The following is a 24,335-nucleotide window of genomic DNA, read 5'->3' as shown; positions in this document are numbered from 1 at the left end:
TATTCATTTGGATACTTGAATCATTGATGAAAAAATTTTCAGTCATTGCACAGAATTCTCCCCAGTGCTTTCCCATTCTATGTGGTAAGCGCTACTTACATTTTCTTTTCATTTTTTCTATAATATGTTTGGATATTTCTTTCATTACATTTTTTAGACAAAGATTACATGTGTTAAAACTTTTGGTTGTGATTTGTTCTGTTTCCTCCTACTCAAAAGTACTTCATAGATATTTATCTATGCTAGTTTATATAGGTCTCATTGTTTTTAATGTCAACATGTTATTCTATGTTATGCATGTAGAGTAGTAAATTTTACTATTTCTATTCTGGCATTTAGATTGTCTCCAGTTTCATTTTTCTTTTAAAAAATATTTTAAATGACCCTACACCGAATATTGTTGGGTAAAGGACTCTTGGCCCAAAACCAATAAATGTTACTTAGTACAGGCTCTAATTTACCCTGACAAGGGTCAGCAAGTGCTCAGGTTCTTTTGTAACTACATTAGGCAAAGAGAGAAACTCTCCCAAAGTGCAGGTGCTTTAGTAGAGGCATATAACCTCCTAGTCTTTTCTCTGTCTCTCTCTCTTTTTTTTTTTCTTGAGACAGAGTCTTGCTCTGTTGCTCAGGCTAGAGTGTAGTGGCATGATCTTGACTCGCTGCAACCTCTGCCTCCCAAGTTAAAGCAATTCTCCTTCCTCATCCTTCCAAGAAGCTGGGATTATAGGTGTGTACTACCATGCCTGGCCTCAAACTCCTGACCTCAAGCAATCCACCTGCCTCAGCCTTCTAGAGTGCTGGGATTACAGATGTAAGCCACCGCACCTGGCCTCTTAAGAATGGTCTTGCAGGTAGAATAAACACCTTGGACTTGGGTGCCAAAGAATATGAGCTGAATAGGTATAAGCGGTTCACTGAATGCTAGGACAATTGCTGAACACCTGGAGACTTTGGGTCTCTTTGTCCAATGAGTGATGGAATTTGGTACAGCTCCTGCTGTGTGGGAAAGGAAGGGCCCATTTGGGCTAGCTTATCGCTTTGTAAGAGCTCCTGAGGTAATTTGTTGGACAAGTAGTGTTGTCCAATGAATAAAATATCTATGTACTAATATCCATCCTAATTTGTGTGAATATTTTTAGGATCGATTCAATAAAGAATGTCTACATGGTAGACTATCTTACTGTGTAGCACATAGCTTTCCCTCCACATTTTGGCATTACTGGATGTTACTGTTTTAAATTTTGCCAATAGGTAGGTGAAAGGTTATATAATAGTGGATTTTCACGTTTTATTAGTAAAGGATAGTAATTGGGAAATTCCTTCTTGTTGGTCTTTTTCAAATTTATTTCTGGCCCTAGCTTGTTTTGTCAGATGATTTTTAGAATCAATATGTTAATATACTCTACCTCCTAGCACAATGGGATTTCGATTGGTGATATATATTAATTTTAAGATTAATTTGGATGGCAGTTGGTATTTACAATCTTTAAATGTGGGAACAGATGACTTTCCATTTATTAAATTTGTTATATCCTGTGATTTTTTTTTTATATGGTTAACATAAATGTTTCTATTTGGCCTATTAAGGGTTTGTTACTATTCCTTATTACTATTGGGGACATATTGTTTTTATTGTGCTTTGGATATCAAGGTTTTGCCTTTGTAGAAGTAAGTTTGGATTTTCTACATTTTTTTATATTTTAGGCATTTATCAGCAAATTTATAGCTACTCATTGCTAGAGGTGTTTATGGGCAAAAAAAAGAGAAAAGAAAAGAAAAATCCTTAATTATCTCAAGAGAATTAAATATTGATGCCCTTTTTTAAGAGCACTCATAGAATGTTGACACTGACTTGAGCTCTTTAAGTGTTTATAAAACATTGACCTGGATTCTAAATTTTGCTTTATACTTAATAGCAGTGATAAGTCCTTTAGATTCTCCACGTTTAATTTTTCACATGCACAGAATTTAGAGTATAGGCCAAAAGGCTTGACATCGTACCTTAGTTCTGACATAATAGGGTATAGATTTTTTTTTCTATTGGAAAAGATTAATTTGAATTATATTTTCTAAGCTTAGTAATTCGAATAACCCTTGTGTGGGATGAATGCAAAGGAGATTAGACTGATTTTTCCTGTAGGTTTTTAAAAAAATGTATAATATGCTCAGATATGTTCTTTCTGAAGTAGTAATCAGGTTTGTTACTCTCTGCATAAAATTCATCACTATTTTCCATTGCCCTTAGGACAAAGTCCAAAGTACTCAGCATGACTCACAAGCCCCTGACATATGTGTCCTTCTCTTCCCTCTCTCCACCTGCTTTCTCTTACCTTTCCAAAAGCTCAATTGAATCTATATTTAGCTTCTTGAAGCTTTTTTCAAACGTTCTGTGTATGTTCTTTACTTCCTCTTTCCTTCCTACTATTTTCTCTGTTTCCCTGAGATCATTCTCCCTCCTTTCAGGTCTCAGTTTAGTCATTTTTGAGAAGCCATTCCTGATCTTCAGTCTGAGTTAGGTGCCTTTTGTCTGTGTTTTCCCAGAACTGTGTTGTCTTATCTCAGCATTTACATACTGAAATTTGTCTATTGTCTGTCTCTCACTTATTGAAGACATAGATTGTTTTTATTTGAGTGGATAGATTTTGGAAGTGATATTCAGTCGTATTAAAACTTGACTCTTAATTGTTAGGCAAGTGGATGTTTCATTAATATTTCTATTGTTTCCTTTTATCCTAGGACTGGGCTAATGCTAATGTCAGCAGACAGATTGAGGACACTGTATTATACGGTTACTATAGTAAGTATCTTTCAGTTTCTTTCCCTATTTGGACTGCTAACCAAAATATTGATATGACTCCGATGAGTGGAGAACCCCAGGTTCTTCCTCTTGGGTTGAATTAGAAAAAAATGACATGGACACACCTGGAGTAGTTTTAAGGAGCAGGGAGTTAAATAGGCAAGAAAGAAGAGGGAAGAAAGAAATAAGAAGCTCCCCTGTACAGAGACAGAGGGAGGGGAGCTCCAAAACCAAGAGAGGGAACCCCACCTGCCACGGATACCAGTCAGGTATATGAAGAGGCTGAAGGTGGCAGTGTTTGATTTGCATAGGGCTCGAGATTGGTTTGACCAGGCATGTCATCCACATAGCCTGTAAAAAAAAAAAAAAAAGGACCCTCCCACCTAGCCTTTTAATATGCAAATACAGGGTGCCATGATCTTCTACACAGGTGGGGATATGTGGGGACGGCCATGTCGCCAGGAACATGTGGGGCAAGGGCAAGAAGAAGAGTGCTGGTATTGCCAGGTTTGGGTGGACCCAGTTTCTAATGGCTTGCATTTGCATATCAAAGGTTGCCTAAACTTTTCTGGAGATGCTTTAAAAGATGAAAACTTCCTAAGGACCCTTTTCCTCTCTATCTGCCTACAATAATTTCTTAATAACTCCTACAATATAAAGCTACATATAAACTTTTAGTTTTGAAACCACATATGAGATTTCTGTTTTCTACAACAGGAATAAATAATATGTATTCATTTTCAAAATCCTGAAACTTCTTGAACCTACTTTGCTTCATTTAGATTCACTTTGTAATACTTCTTTGTAGCAGTTCAGTCAAGTTACTTTAAATCTCACCTCTCCTTTTATCATTACCAATTTCCCACTCCTGTTTTTTTGATTTTAAATTTCAATTTTCTAAAAATTTTTTCTAAGTATTGCCATTAGTAGACTGCAGTCTCCGGGGAATTTGTACTATCAACTTTATTCTCCACAGAGTCATTTTAATCCCGGACTTATGGTTGCTTGGCTCCTCCTCCTTCCCTCCCTCAAACATCCTTCTCAGTATTAGATTATAAAAGCTTTATAATAATACAAAAGCTAAATGTTTCCAGAATTTTCTCTTTGAATAAACATGAAACTTGTGTTTTATAAAAAAAGTGTAATTGTTGAGTTAGGAGAAGGATGTCATTTTTTTTCAGCAATAAAGATGCTGAGTAAGATTTCAGTAGGACATTAAATGGGAAACTGAAAAAAATCTACAAAAGTTTCTATGGATGGGATATGTTTTCGAGTTCCACTGATCCACTGAATTGTTTTTTTTTTTTTTTTTGAGACTGAGTCTCGCCCTGTTGCCCAGGCTGGAGTGCAGTGGCACAGTCTCGGCTCACTGCAGCCTCTGCCTCATGGGTTCAAGCGATTCTCCTGCCTCAGCCTCCCGAGTAGCTGGGATTACAGGCACACACCATCACGCCCAGCTAATTTTTGTATTTTTAGTAGAGACAGGGTTTCACCATGTTGGCTAGGCTGGTCTTTAACTCCTGACCTAGTGATCCGCCCATCCTGGCCTCCCGAAGTGCTGTGATTACAGGCGTGAGCCACTGTGCCCTGCCCCATTGAATTTTAATTCAGCTGCTTTGCTCCTTTGCCTTTATCCTAATCTAAAATCTGTAGGCCCCATGAAATTTTATTTCTTTCGGGTAGATTTTAGTATTTATGAAATTTCAAAATATAATTTATTATTTCTGATGAATATACTAAATATAATAAAATATAATTTTGACCTATTAAGTTAAAAGTTTTGAAATGGAGCTATATTAAGTAGAATGTTGCCTTTTTAGTATAAATAGAATATAAATACTTCTACACAAAGTTTTGGGGGGGGAGGTCTGTCACCTGTATGACACTAAAGTGTAGTGATTCTGTAGAACATATGTTGAGATAAGCCAGTTTATACGTTAGTGAAGTCAAGGTCTGTGAACTGTATCTTATCGTTGAACCTAGAGGCCATTGGACTAATCCTTTGTAACTAAGTTCGCAAAAGACTTGTAAACTGAAATGTTAATTCATGCAGGCTTTTTCAGTTTGTTCCATGGAGAGAATTAAGCCCACAGAAAAGAATTTTGTAAGTATTTTTCTTAGTCCTCCCAAAGATAGTGTGTCCTCATTCCACTCAAGGATAATGTGCCCTTAGTATCATTTTAAATGCCTGTGTGATAAGTTAATCATTACAAACAGTAGATGTCTTGGGACTTAAGGCTTGATTTCCTATAGAACTTAATTTATAGTGAGAAATATAATTGCTTTGAATAGGATAGTTGAGACAGTGATCTAGGAAAAAAATTTGTTTAAAAAGCCAGATTATGAATTGAAAAATTTGTTTTATGACCATGGAATCAAAACAAGAAAATTTAATTGGATAATATGAATGGTTAGTGGTATATTAGTCATCTCCATCTCAGCTATGGCTAATAGGCCTTTGGCTCTGACCCAGAGGTGACCTACAGCTAGGACCCTGAAAGGATTCCACAGCTTCGAAGGTAGTTACTATCCTGAAGCTCAGCTGTTTCTTTTCAAATGCTAGATACTATCTAACTGCCCTAATAGGAAACATCTAATTTGTCTTCTCCTGGATTTTGAGGACTATACAGAGTTCAAACAGAAAACACAGTTTTTATCCATCTCTTCTGTCAGAGGCTAAGTTTGTCTAATCCTTCCTATCCCTCCTAATATATCAACGTATTTTCATGATCTAACCTTGCCAGGCACTGTGTAAGACTTTTACATTCAAAATCTTATCTAGTTTTCATGAATGCCCTCTCTCCCCTTTTTTTTTTTTTTTGTATTTTCTACCTTTCACAGATGAAGAAATTGATGTGGAGAGATGTTGAAGATCACTTTGTCAGTAAATGGCATAGCCCAAAGTAGTTCTTATTTCCTCAGCTGTAGCTTCTTACTGTTAAGTGAGCTGCCTTTTGATAAGTAGTACTGGGGATGTTACTTATAAGAAGGATTAGCAGCACTGAACTCCCAAGAGCAGCTTCAGAAATCATCTGGGGCCTCTTTTTTTTTTTTTTTTTTTTTTTTGCGACAGAGTCTTGCTCTGTTGCGCAGGCTGAAGTGCAGTGGTGCAGTCTCGGCTCACTGCAACCTCCACCTCCTGGGTTCAAGCAGTTCTCCTGCCTCACCCTCCCTAGTAGCTGGGATTATAGGCACATGTCATCACGCCCGGATAATTTTTTGTATTTTTAGTAGAGACAAAGTTTCACCATGTTGGCCAGGCTGGTCTCAAACTCCTGACCTCAGGTGATCCTCCTGCCTCAGCCTCCCAAAGTGCTGGGATTACAGATGGGAGCCACTCATTGTGCCCGGACCCCTTTTTTAATTTTTTTGAGACGGAGCCTCCCTCTGTTGTCCAGGCTAGAGTGTAGTGGCACAATTTTGGCTCACTGCAACCTTCGCCTCCCGGGTTCAAGTGATTCTCTTGCCTCGGCCTCCCGAGTAGCTGCGATTACACGCGTTCGCCACCATGCTCAGTTAATTTTTGTATTTTTTAGTAGAGATGGGGTTTTGCCATGTTGGTCAGACTAGTCTCGAACTCCTGACCTCAAGCGATCTGCCTGCCTCAAAGTGCTGGGATTACAGGCGTGAGCCACTGCACCTGCCCACTGGGGACATTTTAAATAATACAGAATGGTAGATTGTATCCAGAGAGATTCTAATTTACTTTGTTGTGATAGGCAGCCTGTGAATCTATTACTAAAAAGTTAATGGTGCTGATTCTGATTTTAGCACAGCCAAGTTTAGAAACCAGTGGCCTAAGTCAGTGGCTTTTCTAAAGATGTCTCGTGCATGTGCAATGAGATAAAGGTTTGAGGGATGAGGCGGCTAAGCATTGACTCCATGGGACCTACTTATGCTTTAATTGTCTTTTATGTTCGGGTTCCATGTGTGTTTTCAAAAGAAGAGCTTTCTGTTAACAGATCATGTGATAATCTCTTTTCTAGAATATTCAGATTAATGTTTAGATGCCTAATTCATGATAACTTTGAGTAAACTGTATACACATTTTCCTTCATAGAGTTACTAATGCAGGGTTTTTTCTGTATGTGTCAAGTTTTCTTAGGTACCAGTTTAGATGCTAGTTTAGATGCTAGTTTTCCATAGAGGAGAAACTGATCAAAGAGGTTTAAACTCTTAAAACTCCTAAAGAAGTTTTAGTCATCTTCCTCAAAGAAATTGTTTAGGAGTGTTAACTACTTTCAAACTACTGATTCAAATTTATAGTCTCACTGCTTTTTCATACTCCATGACATTGAAATCTATTGGCCCATTTGCACTTTGAATGGATCTTTTGTCCATTTGTCAAATGCCAAATAAGACAGTTGACATTATGCCTTATTCATTTGGAAAATATTTGTTCAGTGAATAACATAGGTCTTCTGAATGTTGACACATATCATTATACATTGAAAAAACCACATTTGTTAATATCGCCATTATTCTTATCAGAAAAGTATATATTGAGATGCTGTAAAACTCAAAGATAGATTCAAGTTTTCCAACATTCTAATTTTCTCTTGAAAGCTTCAGTTTTATCATTGGTGACAAATACTGTCACTTATTTCCTTTGGAGTGACAGTCTCACTGTTCATTTTTGAGAAAGCCTGTCTAATAATCAAGTCTGGATAACCATTGCTTATCTGTCCGTTCTTCTTTCAAGTAAAAATGATGTTCTTTGAAAAAAAAGTGGCTACTGTAGCTCACAACTCAAAGAGCGCAGACAAAATTGAGATGTTGTGAGACACAAGTACAGCATGGTTTATGTGTATTTCCTGTCACACAGAATATTAAAAGGATATATATGCAAATGTGGACACTAGAATTTTTACAGCTTCAAAAGGGACTTTTGTGAATAAAAGGCTCAAATCTCCCTCCTCCCTGAAGAATACAATGACTGCTAGTGTAATTTGAGTCTGCTATCTTGATTCCTTTAAAGGGGCAGCAGTTTTATCCACTGTTGTTTTTGCACCATTAGTTTAACTGTAAACATGGTGGAAAGGCACATAACATCTTAGTATCATTATGCAAACAGTTTTGATGTTGTGAATACCCTGAAAGGATCTCTGCAAATCCTAGGGTCTGGAAACCACATTTTTAAGGATCTTCTGTTATATTAATGGAATTTGGGGTGTTTTGTTCTGAGAAGCTGGCAGAAATCAGGCTGCCTGCTGCTTCTCCTTGTGAGCACTCCCCAGCTGTTGATTAGTTATTAATAATCCTCATTAACTGAAGCTACTTACAAAGCAGATTCAGTTTTCTGGAGCTTGTTGAAGTATGAGAGGGTAAAGTTGTTCATTTTCACCCTATTCCCTGCACACCTAAGGACTCTGATCAGGTGACTCCCTCATCTGGGAAGGTTATGCCTGCCCCAGAAACTTTAAGGATTTGTATCTTTTATTTCTTTTGAATGTTTTATTTAGTTCTTCATCTTTTCCTTCCCTCCCTCCCTCCCTCCCTCCCTCCCTCCCTCCCTTCCTTCCTTCCTTCCTTCCTTCCGTCTCACTGTATTTTGGGCAGGAGTGCGGTGGCGTGATCATAGCTCATTGTAAACTTGAACTCCTTGGGCTCAAGCAGTACTCCCACCTTGGCCTCTCAAAGGGTTGGGATTACAGGCATAAGCCACCACACTCAGCCTACTCTTTTCTTTTATAAAACTGCCCTCGTGTGAGTTTTGAGTTCTGAGTTTTGTTTAATTTTGTATTTAGACCTGCTATGCAGGCTTAGCAGTGACTTCTGAGTTCTGTTTAATTTCATATTTAAGCCTGCTTTGCAGTCCTTTTATCCCTTATGTTGTCTGTGTTTTAGCCTTTTATCTAAATTGTTTTTATTTCAAATTTATTTTTATCTTTATATTTGGCCTCTCCCTATTTCTACAACCCCTGCATGCATGCAAAAGTAAGAAGTGAGAAAAAACATTAAGTAAAAGGAAATTCATGTAAAAGAAATTAATGAAAGGCGGGGGTAAATGAATTAAAACTATCCCAAACCCTAAGCAGGAATTATTTGAGGCTATTTTTGTTCGGTTCTTCTGTAACTGGCCTATCAATTCCTCATGTTATTAGCCTGTTCTCCCACTGCTAATAAAGACATACCCAAGACTGGGTAATTTATAAAGAAAAAGAGGTTTAATGGACTCACAGTTCCACGTGGCTGGGGAGGCTTCATAATCATGGTGGAAGGCGAGGAGGAGCAAAGTCACATCTAACATGGTGGCAGGCAAGAGCATGTGCAGGGGAACTCCCCTTTATGTAAAACCATCAGATCTCGTGAGACTTATTCACTGTCATGAGAACAGCATGGGAAATACCCGTCCCCATGATTCCATTACTTTCCACCGGGTCCCTCCCATGACACATGGGGATTATTACAATTCAAGATGAGATTTAAGTGGGGACGCAGAGCCAAACCATATCATCCACATAGACTTTCTTCTCTTGACACTAGTTTTCAGGCTATCATCTTGTGTGTAGATGTAAATTGAATCATATAGTTCATAATGTTTTGTGTTTGGCTTCTTCAGTATGTAACATTATATTTGGAACATCTATATTGATGCAGGCAACAGTACTCTGTTGATTCTTATTACTATATTAACATACCGTAGTTTATCCCTGCTAGTGTTGATGAAAAATGGGGTTGTTGACAATATTTGGTCTTTTCAAATGCAGCTGTTAAGAAGATATTATATATGTACATTTAAAAGATTTTTACTGCATTGTTTTCCATTGTATGGATGTTCATAGTCAAAAATCCCAGTTTATTAGGTGTTTAATAAAATTTTTTTGCTATTAAACAATTTTGTAGTAAAAATAGGAGTGAGTCAAAGTATATACATATTTAGATGAATTAAGTTATGGAGCTAAGGGAGAATAAGATGGACCGGGAAGCTTTTCAGTTCCAGTTTCTATGCCAGACTTTTAGAGCACCTAAGACAGTTTTTTGGAAGTTTCTCTTCATTCCCTATTGATTAGGTGCTGGTAATTTGTATCTGGAAACTTTTTTATGTATTTTGAACTTAGGTTTATCTTAGTGTGTTTTGTGCTGTTAAAATAGAATACTCAAAACTTGGTAATTTGTAAGGAACAGAAATTTATTGGCTCATAGTTCTGGAGGCTGGGAAGTTCAAGATGAAGGAACTGGCATCTGGTAAGGGCCTTCCTGCTGTCATCCCATGGCAGAAGGGCAACGGAGGCACACACATCCTTTTATGATGAACCCACTCAGATGATAGTGACATTAATCCACTCATGAGCGGTCACCCTTGCTACCCAAACACCTCCCATTAGGCCCTACCTCCCAAAACTACCATATTGGGTAGTGATCATGAACTTTGAGGGACACATTCAAATCATAGTAGGGTTTACAACTCCTAGAATCTAACTTCAGAAGAGTACATGAGACCTTTGAAGTTGACTTCTTTGTGATTTCTCCACCTGTGAAATGGTGAAAAGTAGTACCTACTTCATAAGGTTAGGAGTGTGAGACATGTGATTAGTGCTAAATAGGTGTTATTTACTGCTGTTTATTCAAATCAGATAAGAGAACAAGAGAAATTTTCTCTGTTAGTGCAATGATATAGGAAAGTTAATATTGAAAGAACTGACTAGTATCTCATCAAATTTCAATTTTCTTGACACTATTGTTTTGAAAACATCTCTAATAATATATTTCAGTGCTTTTCCAGACAAGTTAGAAAGACCGAGACTAATTTTGAGATTTGTTTGATTCAAAATCCTTTTTATAAAATCTTGTTTGATAAGATACAGTTCTGTCCTGTCTCCTGCCCCTTTTCCCCCTTTTTAAAAGAAAGTATTCTTAATTAAAGGGGATGTTTTCTAAGTGGTTTCTGTTAAGTTTGCTCAAGAGATTATCTAGATAATCTCTAGAGAACTAGTAGCCTAAGAATTTGTTTCCAGTTGGAAATACTAAGAAAGCAAGTGATCTCTTGGACTTATAACTAGTGTGACTTGTACTTTTTGTCTCTAAATGAACTGATGATTTGTCACATTAATATAATAAACCTTCCTTCACACTCCAGATTTTGGAGATTGAGACATATGTTCTTGGTTTTTCTTCTTATGTTCTTGGTTGTGCCTTTTGAGTTTCCTTTGTTGGTTCGTTCTCTTTCTTCTGACCTTTTAAAATATTTGTATGTCCCACGGGTTAATCCTTGAACCTGTTCTGTTTCAGTTAATCCTTTGGTGATTTTATACCATTGCTTCCTTCTAAATATCACCTATATGCCCAATTCCCAGTTTCGAATCTTTGTGCAGACCTCTCTGGAACTTCACAATCCTATGTCCAACCGTTACAGAACTCTCTACCAAAAAATCAAAGACATCTCAAATTTAACATTTCTAAAGCAACAGACCTTTAATCTGTCATACAGTAGGTTTTTTTTCTTGTAGTGGATAGCAACAAGAAGGATAGAGTTTCTCAGGCTGAAAACCTTAGAGTCATCCTTGAATCTTTACTTTTTCACATTTTGTGTCAAATATGGCAGAAAATTCCCTTGTGCTTGATTTTCAAAATTTATCTAGAATCTGACCACTTCTCACTACCTTTTTTTTTTCTGGCTATAATCCTGTCTAAGACACCATTGTCTCTTTTGGGGTTATCACAGAAGTCTGTCTTTTCCACCCTTGTTTTATTCACAATATAGCAGTCAGTGTGATTCTTTAAAAATATGACACTTCTGTTCCTTATCTGCTCAAAACCCTGAAGTAGCTTCCCATGTAATTCACAGGAAATGACAAAGTCATTACTGAAGCCTGCAGGGCCTTATGTGATCTGACATTCTTCCCCACCCCACAAACTTCTTTGTTCTCATCTACTATTTTGCTGTGCTAGCCAAACTCTCATGATGGCCCACAATGCTGTCCACCTCCTAATATTCATGCCCTTATGTAATTCCCTCCTTTTGAGTGTGTGTTGGGCCTAGAGATTTGCATCTGCCAAAGAGAATGTGGCTAAAATGATGCTGATGGGATGTCACTTCTGAGATTAGGTAGAAGACAGTGACTTTGTCTTGCTTGTATTCCTTGGCTTTTTCTCTTGCTTGCTCATATTAACCAAGCTGCCAGTTTGTGTACTGCCTTATGGAGAGGCCCACGTAGCAAGGAACTGATAGTGGCCTCCAGCCAACAGCTAGTGAGGAACTGAATCCTGCCAAAAACGCAGTGAGTGAACCTGGAAGCAGGTTCTTCCCCAGTCAAGCCTTGGGATAACTGCTGCATTGGCTAACATCTTGATTGCAGCCTTGGGAGAAATTCTGAGCTTGGGGACCCAGCTAAACTGTGCTCATATTCTTGACTCATAGAATCTGTCAGTAAATGTTTTTTTAAACCACTAAGTTTTGAGTAGCCTCTTACGTGGTAGTAGATAACTAGTACATCTCTCCATCACTGTTATATTAATGTTGTTATTAATGTTCCTTGAACATTTCAGTTTCACTTCTACCTTAGACCCTTTGCTTTATGTTCCCTTTGCTTAGAATGCTTTTCTTCCAGTTATTTACTTGACTAATTTAACTCCTTTAGCCTTTAAATCTTTGCTTACATGTTACCTGTGAATGAGGCCTACCTTCAATCTCTGGCTCATTTTATCCTAGTCTATTTTTTTTCTTTACAGCCTTTAATTACATTCTGATGCATTATATAGTTTTAGTTATGTTTATTGTTTGTATCCTTCTGCTAGAATTTATACTGTGCTAGGGCAGGAATCTTTATCTCTTTTGGTCCTTGATGTGTTTTAAGCACAAAGAACAGATATTGGCACATAGTAGGTACTCAAATATTTGTGAAATTCATGAATTTTTAATTTTCTATGTAATTTAGGGAAACTCACTTGAATTTCTTACTTTGTTAATGAGAGAGAATAATGTGTACTTCCGTGTTGTTAAGACTGAGTGAGTGGGGTGGGATTTCAGCCATGGCCAAGTATGAAAATTGGCAGATTCTCTCAACAGAAAACAAATATGAAGTTGGACAAAACTGAACAGAAAACAGCTTCAGTTCTTTAGCAATCAATGAAAGACATACAACAGTCTGAGAAGTGTTTATGCTTAAAAACTGCTAAGGGACAGTGGTAGTTTCTTGTATTTCAGCCTAGGGCTGTTATGTTTCCCTGCCCCCAACTTCCAGCTTGGTTATTGCAGAAGATCTGCCAGGGCAGGGTGGGTCCAGGGAGGACGTACAGCTGTACTGCTGTATTAGAAGGGGACTCACTCAGTTGGGTGGTGCTCACTTCTAGTGCTATTGTTTATGGAAGTGACAATCTTGGAGTCAGGTGAGTGGAGAGGACCCAGGATTCTACTAGCATGGGATTGTGGTCATAATTGGGACAAGCATATGTCTGGCTGAAGCTGCATACATGTGTATTGGAGACTGGAGAGGGCCCAACCTAGTCATGTACTCCTGGCTGCCCTAGAGGCTCTACACATGTGTGCAGGAGACCAGAAAGGAAAAGCCAGGGGCAATTGGCCTGAACTTTAAATACACTCTTCTACCAATATGCAGGTTCATTGGCAAGGAAGGGCTGGAAGTCTTATTGGCTTGAGTTGTTTGAGCAAAGTTTATTTCTGGTTATTGTCTGATTATTAAGCTATATAGACACAGGAGCAATCCCTAGGAAGCCAGGCTTAAAAACAGTAATTTAAATAAATATATATTTTTTTGAGCTGGGATAAAAATTAAAAAAAAAACACTAAAAAAATCGTTAAAAAAAAATAGACACATCAGCAGTTGCACACTTGTGGAAAACAGATTTTACAGACTTAACCCTGCCAAATAAGTGAACAAAGGAATTAAAGAGGCAACCTTCAGGAGCAAAAAGCGTAATACAGAGTTGCTACAACATATTGTCTAACATGTCCAGTTTCAATAAAATTATAAAATATGCAAAGAAATAGGAAAACGTGAACAATGCTAAGGAAAACAGCATATAGTGGAAACAGTATTTCTAGATGTTAGATTCAGCAGACAAAACTTCAAAGCAGCTATTGTAAATCAGTTGAAAGCAGCAAAGTAAGCTAAGAATGAAAATAAAGTGTGACAAATAGAGATGTTCAAAAAGGAGATAGAAATGATTTTAAAAATAACAAAATGAGAATTCTGAGATCAAAGAATATAGTAACTGATGTGAAAAATTTACTAGAGGGTCTTACCAGAGGTTTGACATGACAGAAGAAAGAAGCAGTGAATTTCAAAGGTAGATGATCTAATCTGAAGATCAGAGAGGAAAGATTAAAGAGAAATCAGTAGAGCCACAGAGATCTGTGGGTCAGCATTAAGTTTACCTATGTATGTGTGCTGGGAATCTCAGAATGAAAAGAGAAAGAAGAGGGCAGGAAAAAAAAGTTTGAAGAAATTATGGGCAAAAAGCAATCTACCCATCTGAGCAGCTCAGTGAAGCCCAAGTAGGAAAAACAGAGATACAGACCTGGACAAATCATTGTTAAATTATTAAAAGCCAAAGACAAAGAAAAAAATGTAAAAGCAGCCAAAAAATTACATAACAGCATCTTTATGATTAGTGACTAACTTCTAATGTGAAATAGTGGACACCAGAGGGCACTAAAATGGAAAAAAAACAATAAAGATTTCTGTGTCCTCTAAAATCCTCTAAAAATGAAGGTGGAATAGGACATTCCAAGATAAAACCTGAGAAAATTCATTGCAAGAATCCCTTTCTTACAAGAATGCTAAAGGAAGTCTTTAAGGATGAAAGGAAATGACACTAGGCAGTAAACCAAATTCATAGGAAGAAAGAAATCAGAAATTATAATGGTTAATGTTTAATATAAAGGCACTATATTTTTTCTCCTTTTCTTACCTTTGTAAAAGATTTAAGATTGTATAAAGTAATAATTATAACACTGTAAATGTTGGGTTTAGGGTTTATAATATATAGACATAAAATATATGATGGGAATGGCACAAAGAAAAAGAGGTATTAGAGCTATTTTGGAGCAAGTTTTTTAAAAAAATATATTTTGCCTGTATTGTGTGAATATTAATTGAAGGTAAATTGTGATAAATTAAGGTATGTAGTATAATTCCCATAGCAACCACTAAGAAAATGACTCAAAAATATACTTATTTTATGTATCTATAAATATCTATAAAATAAGTCAGCAATTGGTAATGTAGAAACTAACTTTTAATACAAAATAAGGTAGTAAAGGAGAAGCCTGGAACAACAAAAAAGACATAATAAAGTATAAAATGGCAAATGTAATTACAGCCATATCAATAATTGTTATATTATGTGTAAGTAGTCTAAATACCCCCAATCAAATGAGATTGTCATAGTGGATCAACAAATGAAGATTCGTCAATGTGTTGTCTATAAGAGAAACACCTTAGATTCAGGGACACAAATAGTATATGGTTAAAGAAAAGGTTAGTAAAAGATGTCATGCAAATAGTAATTCTGACAGCTGAAATGACTATATTAATATCAAATAAAATAGACTTTAAGACAACGGACATTTCATAATGATAAAATGGTTAATCATTAAAATGACAGAAAAATTATAATTCTATATGCACCTATTAACAGAGCTTTAAAACACACAAATTCAAAATGGGCAGAATTCATAGGCAAAATAGATAATTCACCAATATTAGTTGCAAATTTGAGTAACGAACTCTTTACTGGTTAGGAAATAATTGTTTTCTGATAGAACAGTTAGAAAATCAGTGAAGGTTGAGAAGATGTAAACAACAATACTGATGAACTTAAAAATGTAGAAAATTGTATCCCAATGGATGCAGAACACAATTGACTTAAAGCACACGGAGAACATTCTTCAGTATAGACTATATGATAGGTTATAAAATAATTATCAGTAAATTTAAAAGGATTAAAAATCATACAAAGTGCATTTTCCAATCATAATGTAATTCAATTAGAAACCAGCAATGGAAAAAAAATCTTGGCAATCCACAAGTATTTGGCATTTAAACCACATACTTCTAAATAACCCATGGATCAAGATGAAATCACAAGGTAGATTGGAGAATATTTTGAACAGAATGAAAATAAAAATGTAACATATCAAAATTTATGGGATATAGCTCAAGCAGAGCTCAGAGGATAATTTGCAGCTTTAAACCCCTCTGTTAAAAAAGAATTATCAACTACCTAAACTTCTACCTTAGGAAAACAGAAAAAGAAGAGCAAACTGAACTTTAAACAAGCAGAAGAAAAATAAAGGTTAGAGCAGACACCAATGAAATAGAAAACAGAAAAACAATAAAGAAAATTCAAACCAAAGTAGGTTCTTTGAAAAAAAAGAAATCAGCAAATCTTTAGCCAGACTTAGGGCATTGGGAAAGAGGGAGAGAGAGAAAAAGGATATAAATTATCAAAATAAGGAATGAAAGAAGTGGCATTACCAACTTTGCAGAAATTAAAAGAATTACAAAGGAATGTTGAGTAACTTTATACCAACAAATTAGATGAAGTGGATAAATTCCTAGACAATTTTCCAGTTGAATCAATTACCATAACTGATTTAAGAAGAAATAGCACTGTAGCAAGCATAGAAGTTGAATTATTTATTTAAAATATTCCCACAAAGAGAACCCCATACCTAGATTTTGTCACATAAGAAATATGTGAAGAATTTCACATATTATGTATTTAAATAATTATACCAATTATATATTTAAATAAGAAATTATACCAATTTCTATTTATGTATTATAAATAGAAATTATACCAATCCTTTATCAACCTTTTTAGGAAACAGAGGATGAAGGAACACTTCCCAACTCACTTGAGGCCATTATTTCCTTCATACCAAAATCATATTAAGACATCACAAGAAAGGGAAACTGTGGACTAATATCCCTCATGAATGTAGACACAGAATTCTTAAAATTTTAGGAAACTGAATCCAGCGTCATATAAAAAGAATTACATAGTATGACAAAAGTGAATTCATCCCAGAAAAGTAAGGTTGCTTTAATATCCAGAAATTAGTTTACTTAACATACATGTTAGCATACATAGGACAGAAATGAATGATCATCTCAATAGATGCAAAAAAAATTCCAGTATCGATCATTGATTAAAAATTATCAGCAAAGTAGTTACAGAGGAGAACTTCCCAAGCTGACAAAGGACATCTATGAAAAGCCTACAGCTACATTATACTTAGTGGTGAAAGACTGAATACTTTTCTTCTGAGATTAGGAGCAAGATAACTATGTCTGCTCTCAACACTGCTATTTAACATTGTACTAGTGATTCTAGCCAGTGTGATAAGTCTAAATAAATAATTAAATGAATAAATTTACTTAAATATTAATTTTTATTATTTAGTTATTTAAATATTTACTTAAGTAAATACATCCAAACTGGAAAAGAAGAATTATTACTGTCTTACTTTCACAGGTGATATAAGATTCTATAGGTAGAAAATTTCAGGGAACCTATATATGGACAAATACAACCAGTAAGTAAGGTTAGCAGAATCACAAGTATAAGATTGATATGAAAACTAGAAACAGACAATTCAGATGAACTGAGAAAAGCAATTACAATCAGAAACCATCAAAAAGGGTGAAAAAAGTACTTCACATTTAACAAAAAAGCATAAGATTTCTACACTGAAAACTACAGAAAAATTGCTGACAGAAATTAAAGAAGATTTAAATAAACAATTCCATATTATGGGGTTGAAAACACAATGCTGTAAAGATGCAATTATGTCAGTTTTCTCTCAAACTGACCTATAAGTTGAATGCAGCCTCTATTAAAGTCACACAGACTTTTAAAAATATTTTTGAAAAACTGACAAGCCAATCCTAAAATTTACGTGGAAGTCAACAGGATTTACAGTAGCCAAAAAACATTTCGGAAAAGAAAAATGATATTAGAGAATTACATCCTCAGATCTCAAAACATAATATAAAACTCAGTAAACAAGACTATATAGTATTGCAGATGGTCAGGCATATAGAGCAATGGAATAAAATTCAGAGTCCAAAAATAAACCTTTATATTCATGGTCAATTGATTTTCAACAGCTGTGCCAATTCAGTTTAATTCCATTCAATTAAAAAAATTTTTGCTGGGAAAGTTGGACTACTATATGCAAAAAATGATTTTTTTTGAGCCTTACGTTACACCATACTCAAAAATCAATCATAGACCTAAGCTGTAAAAGTATAATACTTTTAGAAGAAATTAAGGGAGGGGGGCACGGTGGCTCACTCCTGTAATACCAGCACTTGGGGAGGCCGAGGCTGGCAGATCACTTGAGGTCAGGAGTTCAAGACCAGCCTGGCCAACATGGTGAAACCCTGTCTCTACTAAAAATACAAAAATTAGCTGGGCATAGTGGCAGGCTCCTGTAATCTCAGCTATGTGGGGAGGCTGAGGCAAGAGAATCTCTTGAACCCAGGAGGCAGAGGTTGCAGTAAGCCAAGATCTCACCACTGCACTCCAGCCTGGGTCACACAGCAAGACTCCATCTCAAATTAAAAAAAAAAAAAAAGAAAAGAAATTAAGGAACACAATCTTGGTGACCTTAAGTTAGAAAAAGAGTTCTTAGATATGGCACCAAAAGCATGATTCATAGGAGAAACCTTAATAAGTTATACTTCATCAATATTAAATCTTTGTCTTTCAAAAGACACAAAACAAAAATAAGTATAAACCACAGACAAGCCAAACATATTTGTAAATCATGTATAAATCATAAAGGGCTTATATTCGAATGTATCTTACCAATCATTAATAAAACCATTCAATTAAAAAATAAGCAAAAATTTGAACAGGCATTTAATCAGGGAAGATTTATGAATGGCTTAAAAACCCATAGAAAGATCTTCAACATCATTAGTGATTAGGGAAATGTAAATTTACGTTTTCAATGAGATATACCAGCACATCAACTAGAATGCTGTCTTATTAGTTAAGGCTGCTATAACAAAATATAGAGTGGGAGTCTTAACGAACATGTATTTCTCATAGTTCTGGAGCCAGCAGATTTGGTTTGTAATGAAGGCCTTCTTCCATGCTTGTAGATAGCTAGCTGCCTTCTCGCAGTGTCCTCACATGGCATAGAGAGAGAGAGAAAGAGTGAGGTAACAATCTAGCGCATGTACTCTGGTGTCTTTCTCTTATAAGGACACTAATGCCATCACAGGGGCCCTAACATCATGCCCTCATCTGAACCTAATTACCTCCCAAAGGCCTCATCTCCAAGTACTATCACATTGGGGTTAGGGCTTCAACATATGAATTCTGGGGGGACAAACTTACTGCATAACATTCCACTCCTGGCAGCCCAGAATCCATGTCCATTTCCTATGCAAAATACATTTATTCCATCCTAACAGCCCCAAGAGTGTTAAGTTGTTGCAGCATCAACTCTAAAGTACAAAGTCTCGTCTAAATATTTTCTAAATCAGATATGTGTGTGACCACAAGTAAAATTTATCCTGAGTCATAATTCTTCTCTGACTGTGAACCTCTAAAACCAGATAAGTTATTTGCTTTTAAAATATAATGGCAGTACAGGTATAGGATAGACATTCTAAGGGAAAATTCAGAAGGAAAAAAGCGTTTCAATAAAGTAAAAAACCTAGCAATGCAGATACTATTAGAATTATAAGATAGCTCAAAAACAGTCTTCTTTGGTTTGACCCTCTGCCTTCAGGACCCACTGTGGTGATGGTCCTGCCTCTACCATTCTGCGGGGCAGTGTTAAACCTCAAGGCTCTGATGGGTAGGAGTTGTACCCACAAGGCTTCAAGGCAGCTATTCTCGACATGTTGAAACCTAGACAATCCCCTCCCACCCCCTTTGAAATGAGGATGCAGCCTTGATCTCTTAATCACCTTTGGGGACATTCTTTTCATGTCTTGTAGAGTAGTACATTTTCATAGCCAAACAAGTTTGTGATCTGGTCCTGTAGGATCCAAGAAGCCTATCAACCTTCCTTCATTTCATCCCATCTTCCTCCCCTTCAGTTCAAACTGGCAGTGTTTCTGCTGGGATGGCTGATTAGGTTCTTCTTGGTTCATATCTTCACTAATCTAATTATCAAATACACCCTTAGTGTTCTCTTCAAAACAAGCTTTTCCATTTTTTTTTGCAATGTGGATAGGCTGAGAATTTTCCAGATCTTCAAGTTCTGGCTCATTTTGCTTAACAACTCCTTTTTTTTTTTTCTTTTTATTCTAAGCAGTCAGGAGGAATCAAGCCACTTCTTCAACACTTTGCTTAGGAATCTCCTTAGCTAAATATTCAGTTTCATCACTGGCAAACTTTGCCTTCCACAAAACACTAGAACACAGTTCCCAAGTTCTTTGCTATTTTATAACATTACTTTAAAAAAAATTGTCCAGTGTCATGTTCCAAAGTGACCTCCATATTTTTAGATATGTGTTAGGACAGCAGCCCACTTCTCAGTACCAAAATCTGTCTTATAGTCAGTTTGGGCTTCTCTAACAAAATACCACATACTGGGTGACCTAATCAATAAACATTTATTTTTCACAATTCTGGAAGCTAGGAAGTCCAAGTTGAAGGTCTCAACAACTTCAGTCCTGGCAGAGACCCTTTTCCTTGCTTGTAGATGGCCACCTTCTTGCTGTGTCCTTGCATGGCAGAGACAGAGATTGAATTCTGGTCTCTCTTCCTCTTCTTCTAAGGACACCAGTCCCATGATGGGATCCTATCTTGTGCCTTCATTTAATCCTAATTACCCCCCAAAGACCCCACCTCCAAATACTATCACATTGGGAGTTAGGGTTTCAACATATGGATTTTATGGGGACACCAACATTCAGTCTGTAACAGGCTGTAATAAGAAACACAGACAATACCCAAGTGCTGCCATGTATATAGAGAAACTAGAATCTTTGAATGCTGCTATTGGGAATGTAATATGGTGTAGTTGTTTTGGAAAAACAGTTTGTAACTTCCTTTTTTTTGTTTGTTTTTTGGTAGAGACAGGGTCTCTACTGTGTTGTCCAGGCTGGTCTTGAACTCCTGGCTTCAAGTTATCCTCTTGTCTCGGCCACACAAAGGGCTGTGATTACAGGCATGAGCCACCACACCCAGCCATTTGTAACTTCTTTGAAAAGTTAAATTTCCTATATGGTCCAGCAGTTCCACTCCTAGGAATTTACCCAACAGGAATGAATGCAATGTCTAGGCAAAGATGTTCATAGTAGCAGTTTTTATAGTAGTCCCAAACTGGAAAGTATTCAAATGTCCAACAACTGGTGAATGTTTAAATAAAATGCAGTATGCCCATACAATGGACTATATTAATATATTCAGCAATCTGAGTTACAAGTCAGCAAATTATGGCATGGCTTGTGTAAACCTGGCTGTGTCTATTTGTTTATGTGTTGTCTATGACTGCTTTGCTACAGCAGCACAGATGAGTATTTGCAACAGAGATGTATAAGCTGCAAACGTGAAAATATTTATTATCTGTTAACAGAGAAAAAATCCCAACCCCTGTGCTAAGTGAAGGAAGCCAGATGCAGAAGACTGTATCTTACATAATTCTATGCATATAAAATGACCAGAAAAGGCAAATCTCTAAAGACAGCAGATCAGTGGTTACCTCAAGCTAGGGGTGGGATTGGGGATTATTTGTGAACTGGCACAAAACAACTTTTTTTGGAGTAGTGGAAATGTTCTAAAACTGGATTGTAGTGATGGCTATAGAACTTTATAAATTTACCAAACATTATTGAATTACACAGTTATAATTTGTGAATTTCAGGATATGTAAATTGTATATCAAAGTTGTTGGGAAAAGTATCGAATCAGCTAATGTAAGTGAAGATTATAATACAGTTCTGTGTATATTATGGAGAGTCAGTAAAGGATAGTTGCTATTAATATGACTTAAAATCTTAGAGGATTTGCACTTTTATTATTTGATTTTCTAGAGTTGTAATCTTATCCCTAATTCATAGATGAAAAAAATGAGGTTAAAATGTTATGAAGGACTAAGGCTTATACATTGGAATGTGATTCTTTGTTGCTATACAATTGTGAATTATAGCATGAATTATTTAGCCTTTTGTCTGACCATTTTATTTAACAATTTTTTTTTTGTTAAAAAAATGGCATTGCAGTGTAAACCTTGGAATAAATACCATTGAGAAGGGGAAATAACCAAAAATATCCATGGGGAAAACAACTGTTGTTCAGAATACAAAGTCTAAGTTCAACCCTGTAAATGATTTTTATTCTCAAGTTGTATATTCTTAGAACTTACACAGCACGTCTGACTCACTTTGCTATACTGTCAGCAGTTGTACTAGTTATCTACTGTCATGTAACAAATTACCTCAACATTTAGCAGTTTAAAACAGCAAACCTTATTTCACAGTTTCTTTGGGTGAGGAATCCAGATGCACCTTAGTTGGGTGTGCTCGGTCAGGTTCTCTTGTTTGGCTACAAGGAAGATGTCTGGTGGGACTGTAGTCATTCCAAGATTCCGCAAGGGAGAGAGTTGACATGTAAGCTCTCTCACATGGGTTTAGACAGGCCTCGGGTTTTATCTCTCTGTTGGCCTGTAACATCAGTTCTTTGTCACGTGGACTTTTCTATAGGGCAGTTCACAACATGGCAGCCAGGGCGTCTCAGAGTGAGAGAAGGATACAGCAATAAGATGGAAGCCAGTCTTTTTGTCACGTAATCTCAGAAATGACATCCCAATATTTTTGTTCATATTCTGTTCGTTAGCAGTAAGTCACTAGTGCCAGCCCACACTCAAGCTGAGATTACACAGGTCGTGAATACAGAAGCGGGGTTATCAGGAGCCACTTTAGAAGCTGCCTACCACAGCAGTCTTGCAAATATCAACATCGTTGATGTTTACTTGACATATGCTTTTATGCTTAGCAGACTATTTATTGATCATATTAAGTGTGAAGTTTGAGGTAGTCATTTTGAAGTCTCCTGTGTTTTTCCTGATGCCATTTCTTCTATTTTTCCCTTAGAAATACTCTAAATTTAGTTTGTGTTAATCCCTTGCTTTGCCTTTCAGTTTTATCATGTTATATTCTTACTTAGTTTTACATTTCTGAACTTTATATGAAATGGCTTCCTTGCTTTCATTCATCTTCATGTTCTAGACATTTATACAGATTATTGAAGAAAGTATAATTTCATTGCGTATGACTATGCCACATATTAATCAGTGTGGACATTTAGTTTTTTGACGTTAAAATTGTGCAATGAACATTCTTGTACATGTTTTCTGTTGTATATGTGCAGAGTACATACATAGGAGTCAAACGGATAGATCATAAGTTATATGCATCTTCAATATGGTAGATAATGACAAGCTATTTTGCCAAGTGTTTGTACTAATGTAATTCTTATTAGAAGAACATAAGCCTTCTAGTTGCTCTATATTCTAAACTTTGATATTGTCATACATGTTTAGTTTTTGCTAGTCTGGTGAGTGTGAAATGAGAGTTCACTAGTCTATGTTTCACTTATTTGTAAATGAAGTTGTATGTTTTTTAAAAATTTGGCTTTTTCAGTTTTCTGCTTCAAGTAACTTTCAGTTGGGTTGTGTTCTTATTGATTTAAGAAATTTTTAAAGATAATTTGAGTAGTACATACTACGATTTTAAATATTGTGTCTTTTCCTCACTAGAATTAAGTCTCATGAGAGGCTTCTGTGTTTTGATTTAGCTGTATACCTCTCCCTAGAATGATGGTTGAAACATACTCAGTAGGTATTTGTTAAATGAATACATTTAAAAGGGACCTTTTCTGTATCTATTAAGATACAGAAGTATCTATAAGATATCATATAAAGCTTTTTTGTTTGTTTTGGTTTATTCTTTCAAGTGGTATATCATGTATTACATGGCTAGATTATACTTAAACTAATTTTGCATTCCTAGCATAAACCTAAATTGGCCATCTTGGTGGGTTTTTTTTGGTTTGTTTTTTAAATGTATTTTTGGATTTGATTTGCTGCTCTCTTAATTGGGATTCTTTTAAAAAATCAATTTGCAGGTGAGACTGGTCTGTAATTTTTCTTTGTCTTATTATTCTTGTCAGGTGTGAGTATTAAGACTGCTAGCCTTGTAAAATGAATTGAAAAGTCTGTCTACATTTTAGAGAATGCCGGGGACCAGTGAGCACTTATGTTTCTCTTCCTCCTATAAAATATATACTTGTTACCAGTAACTAAGAAGTAGAAGTGAGCATAGAAGTTTACACTATTATTCCTAATTCAATATTGAGTAGTTCATTTATTAGTAATTTTGAGTGGTTTGTTACTCACAAAACTTTTGCTTCTTACCTTGCTTACTGGTTTATAATTCTTACTAGACATCTGGGAGTACTTCCACTGTAGGATGAAATAATGGTTCCCTTCAATTAGAAGGTATGATTTCTACCAGGCCACTTTGATCTTATTCCAGTGAATAGTTACCATATCAGATGGAGTGATTGACCCTATTAGGGGAAGTAGGGTTGCTGCTACACA

At 36.1% G+C, this 24,335-nt stretch overlaps 1 protein-coding gene across 3 annotated transcripts in view; it reads left to right on the top strand.

Moving 5' to 3' along the window:
* LMBRD1 (LMBR1 domain containing 1) overlaps positions 1-24,335 on the top strand; it is a 122,293-nt gene that overhangs the window by 13,878 nt on the left and 84,080 nt on the right. For all 3 annotated transcript variants that reach the window (XM_001136147.7, XM_063813155.1, XM_054686004.2), the window contains exon 3: positions 2,737-2,797. In XM_001136147.7, the coding sequence (XP_001136147.2) occupies positions 2,737-2,797 (61 nt within the window). The remainder of the gene's footprint in view (positions 1-2,736; positions 2,798-24,335) is intronic.

This window comes from Pan troglodytes, chromosome 5 (genome assembly GCF_028858775.2).
Source record: "Pan troglodytes isolate AG18354 chromosome 5, NHGRI_mPanTro3-v2.0_pri, whole genome shotgun sequence".
Lineage (NCBI taxonomy): Eukaryota > Metazoa > Chordata > Mammalia > Primates > Hominidae > Pan > Pan troglodytes.
This window is presented reverse-complemented; position numbering and strand designations above follow the sequence as displayed.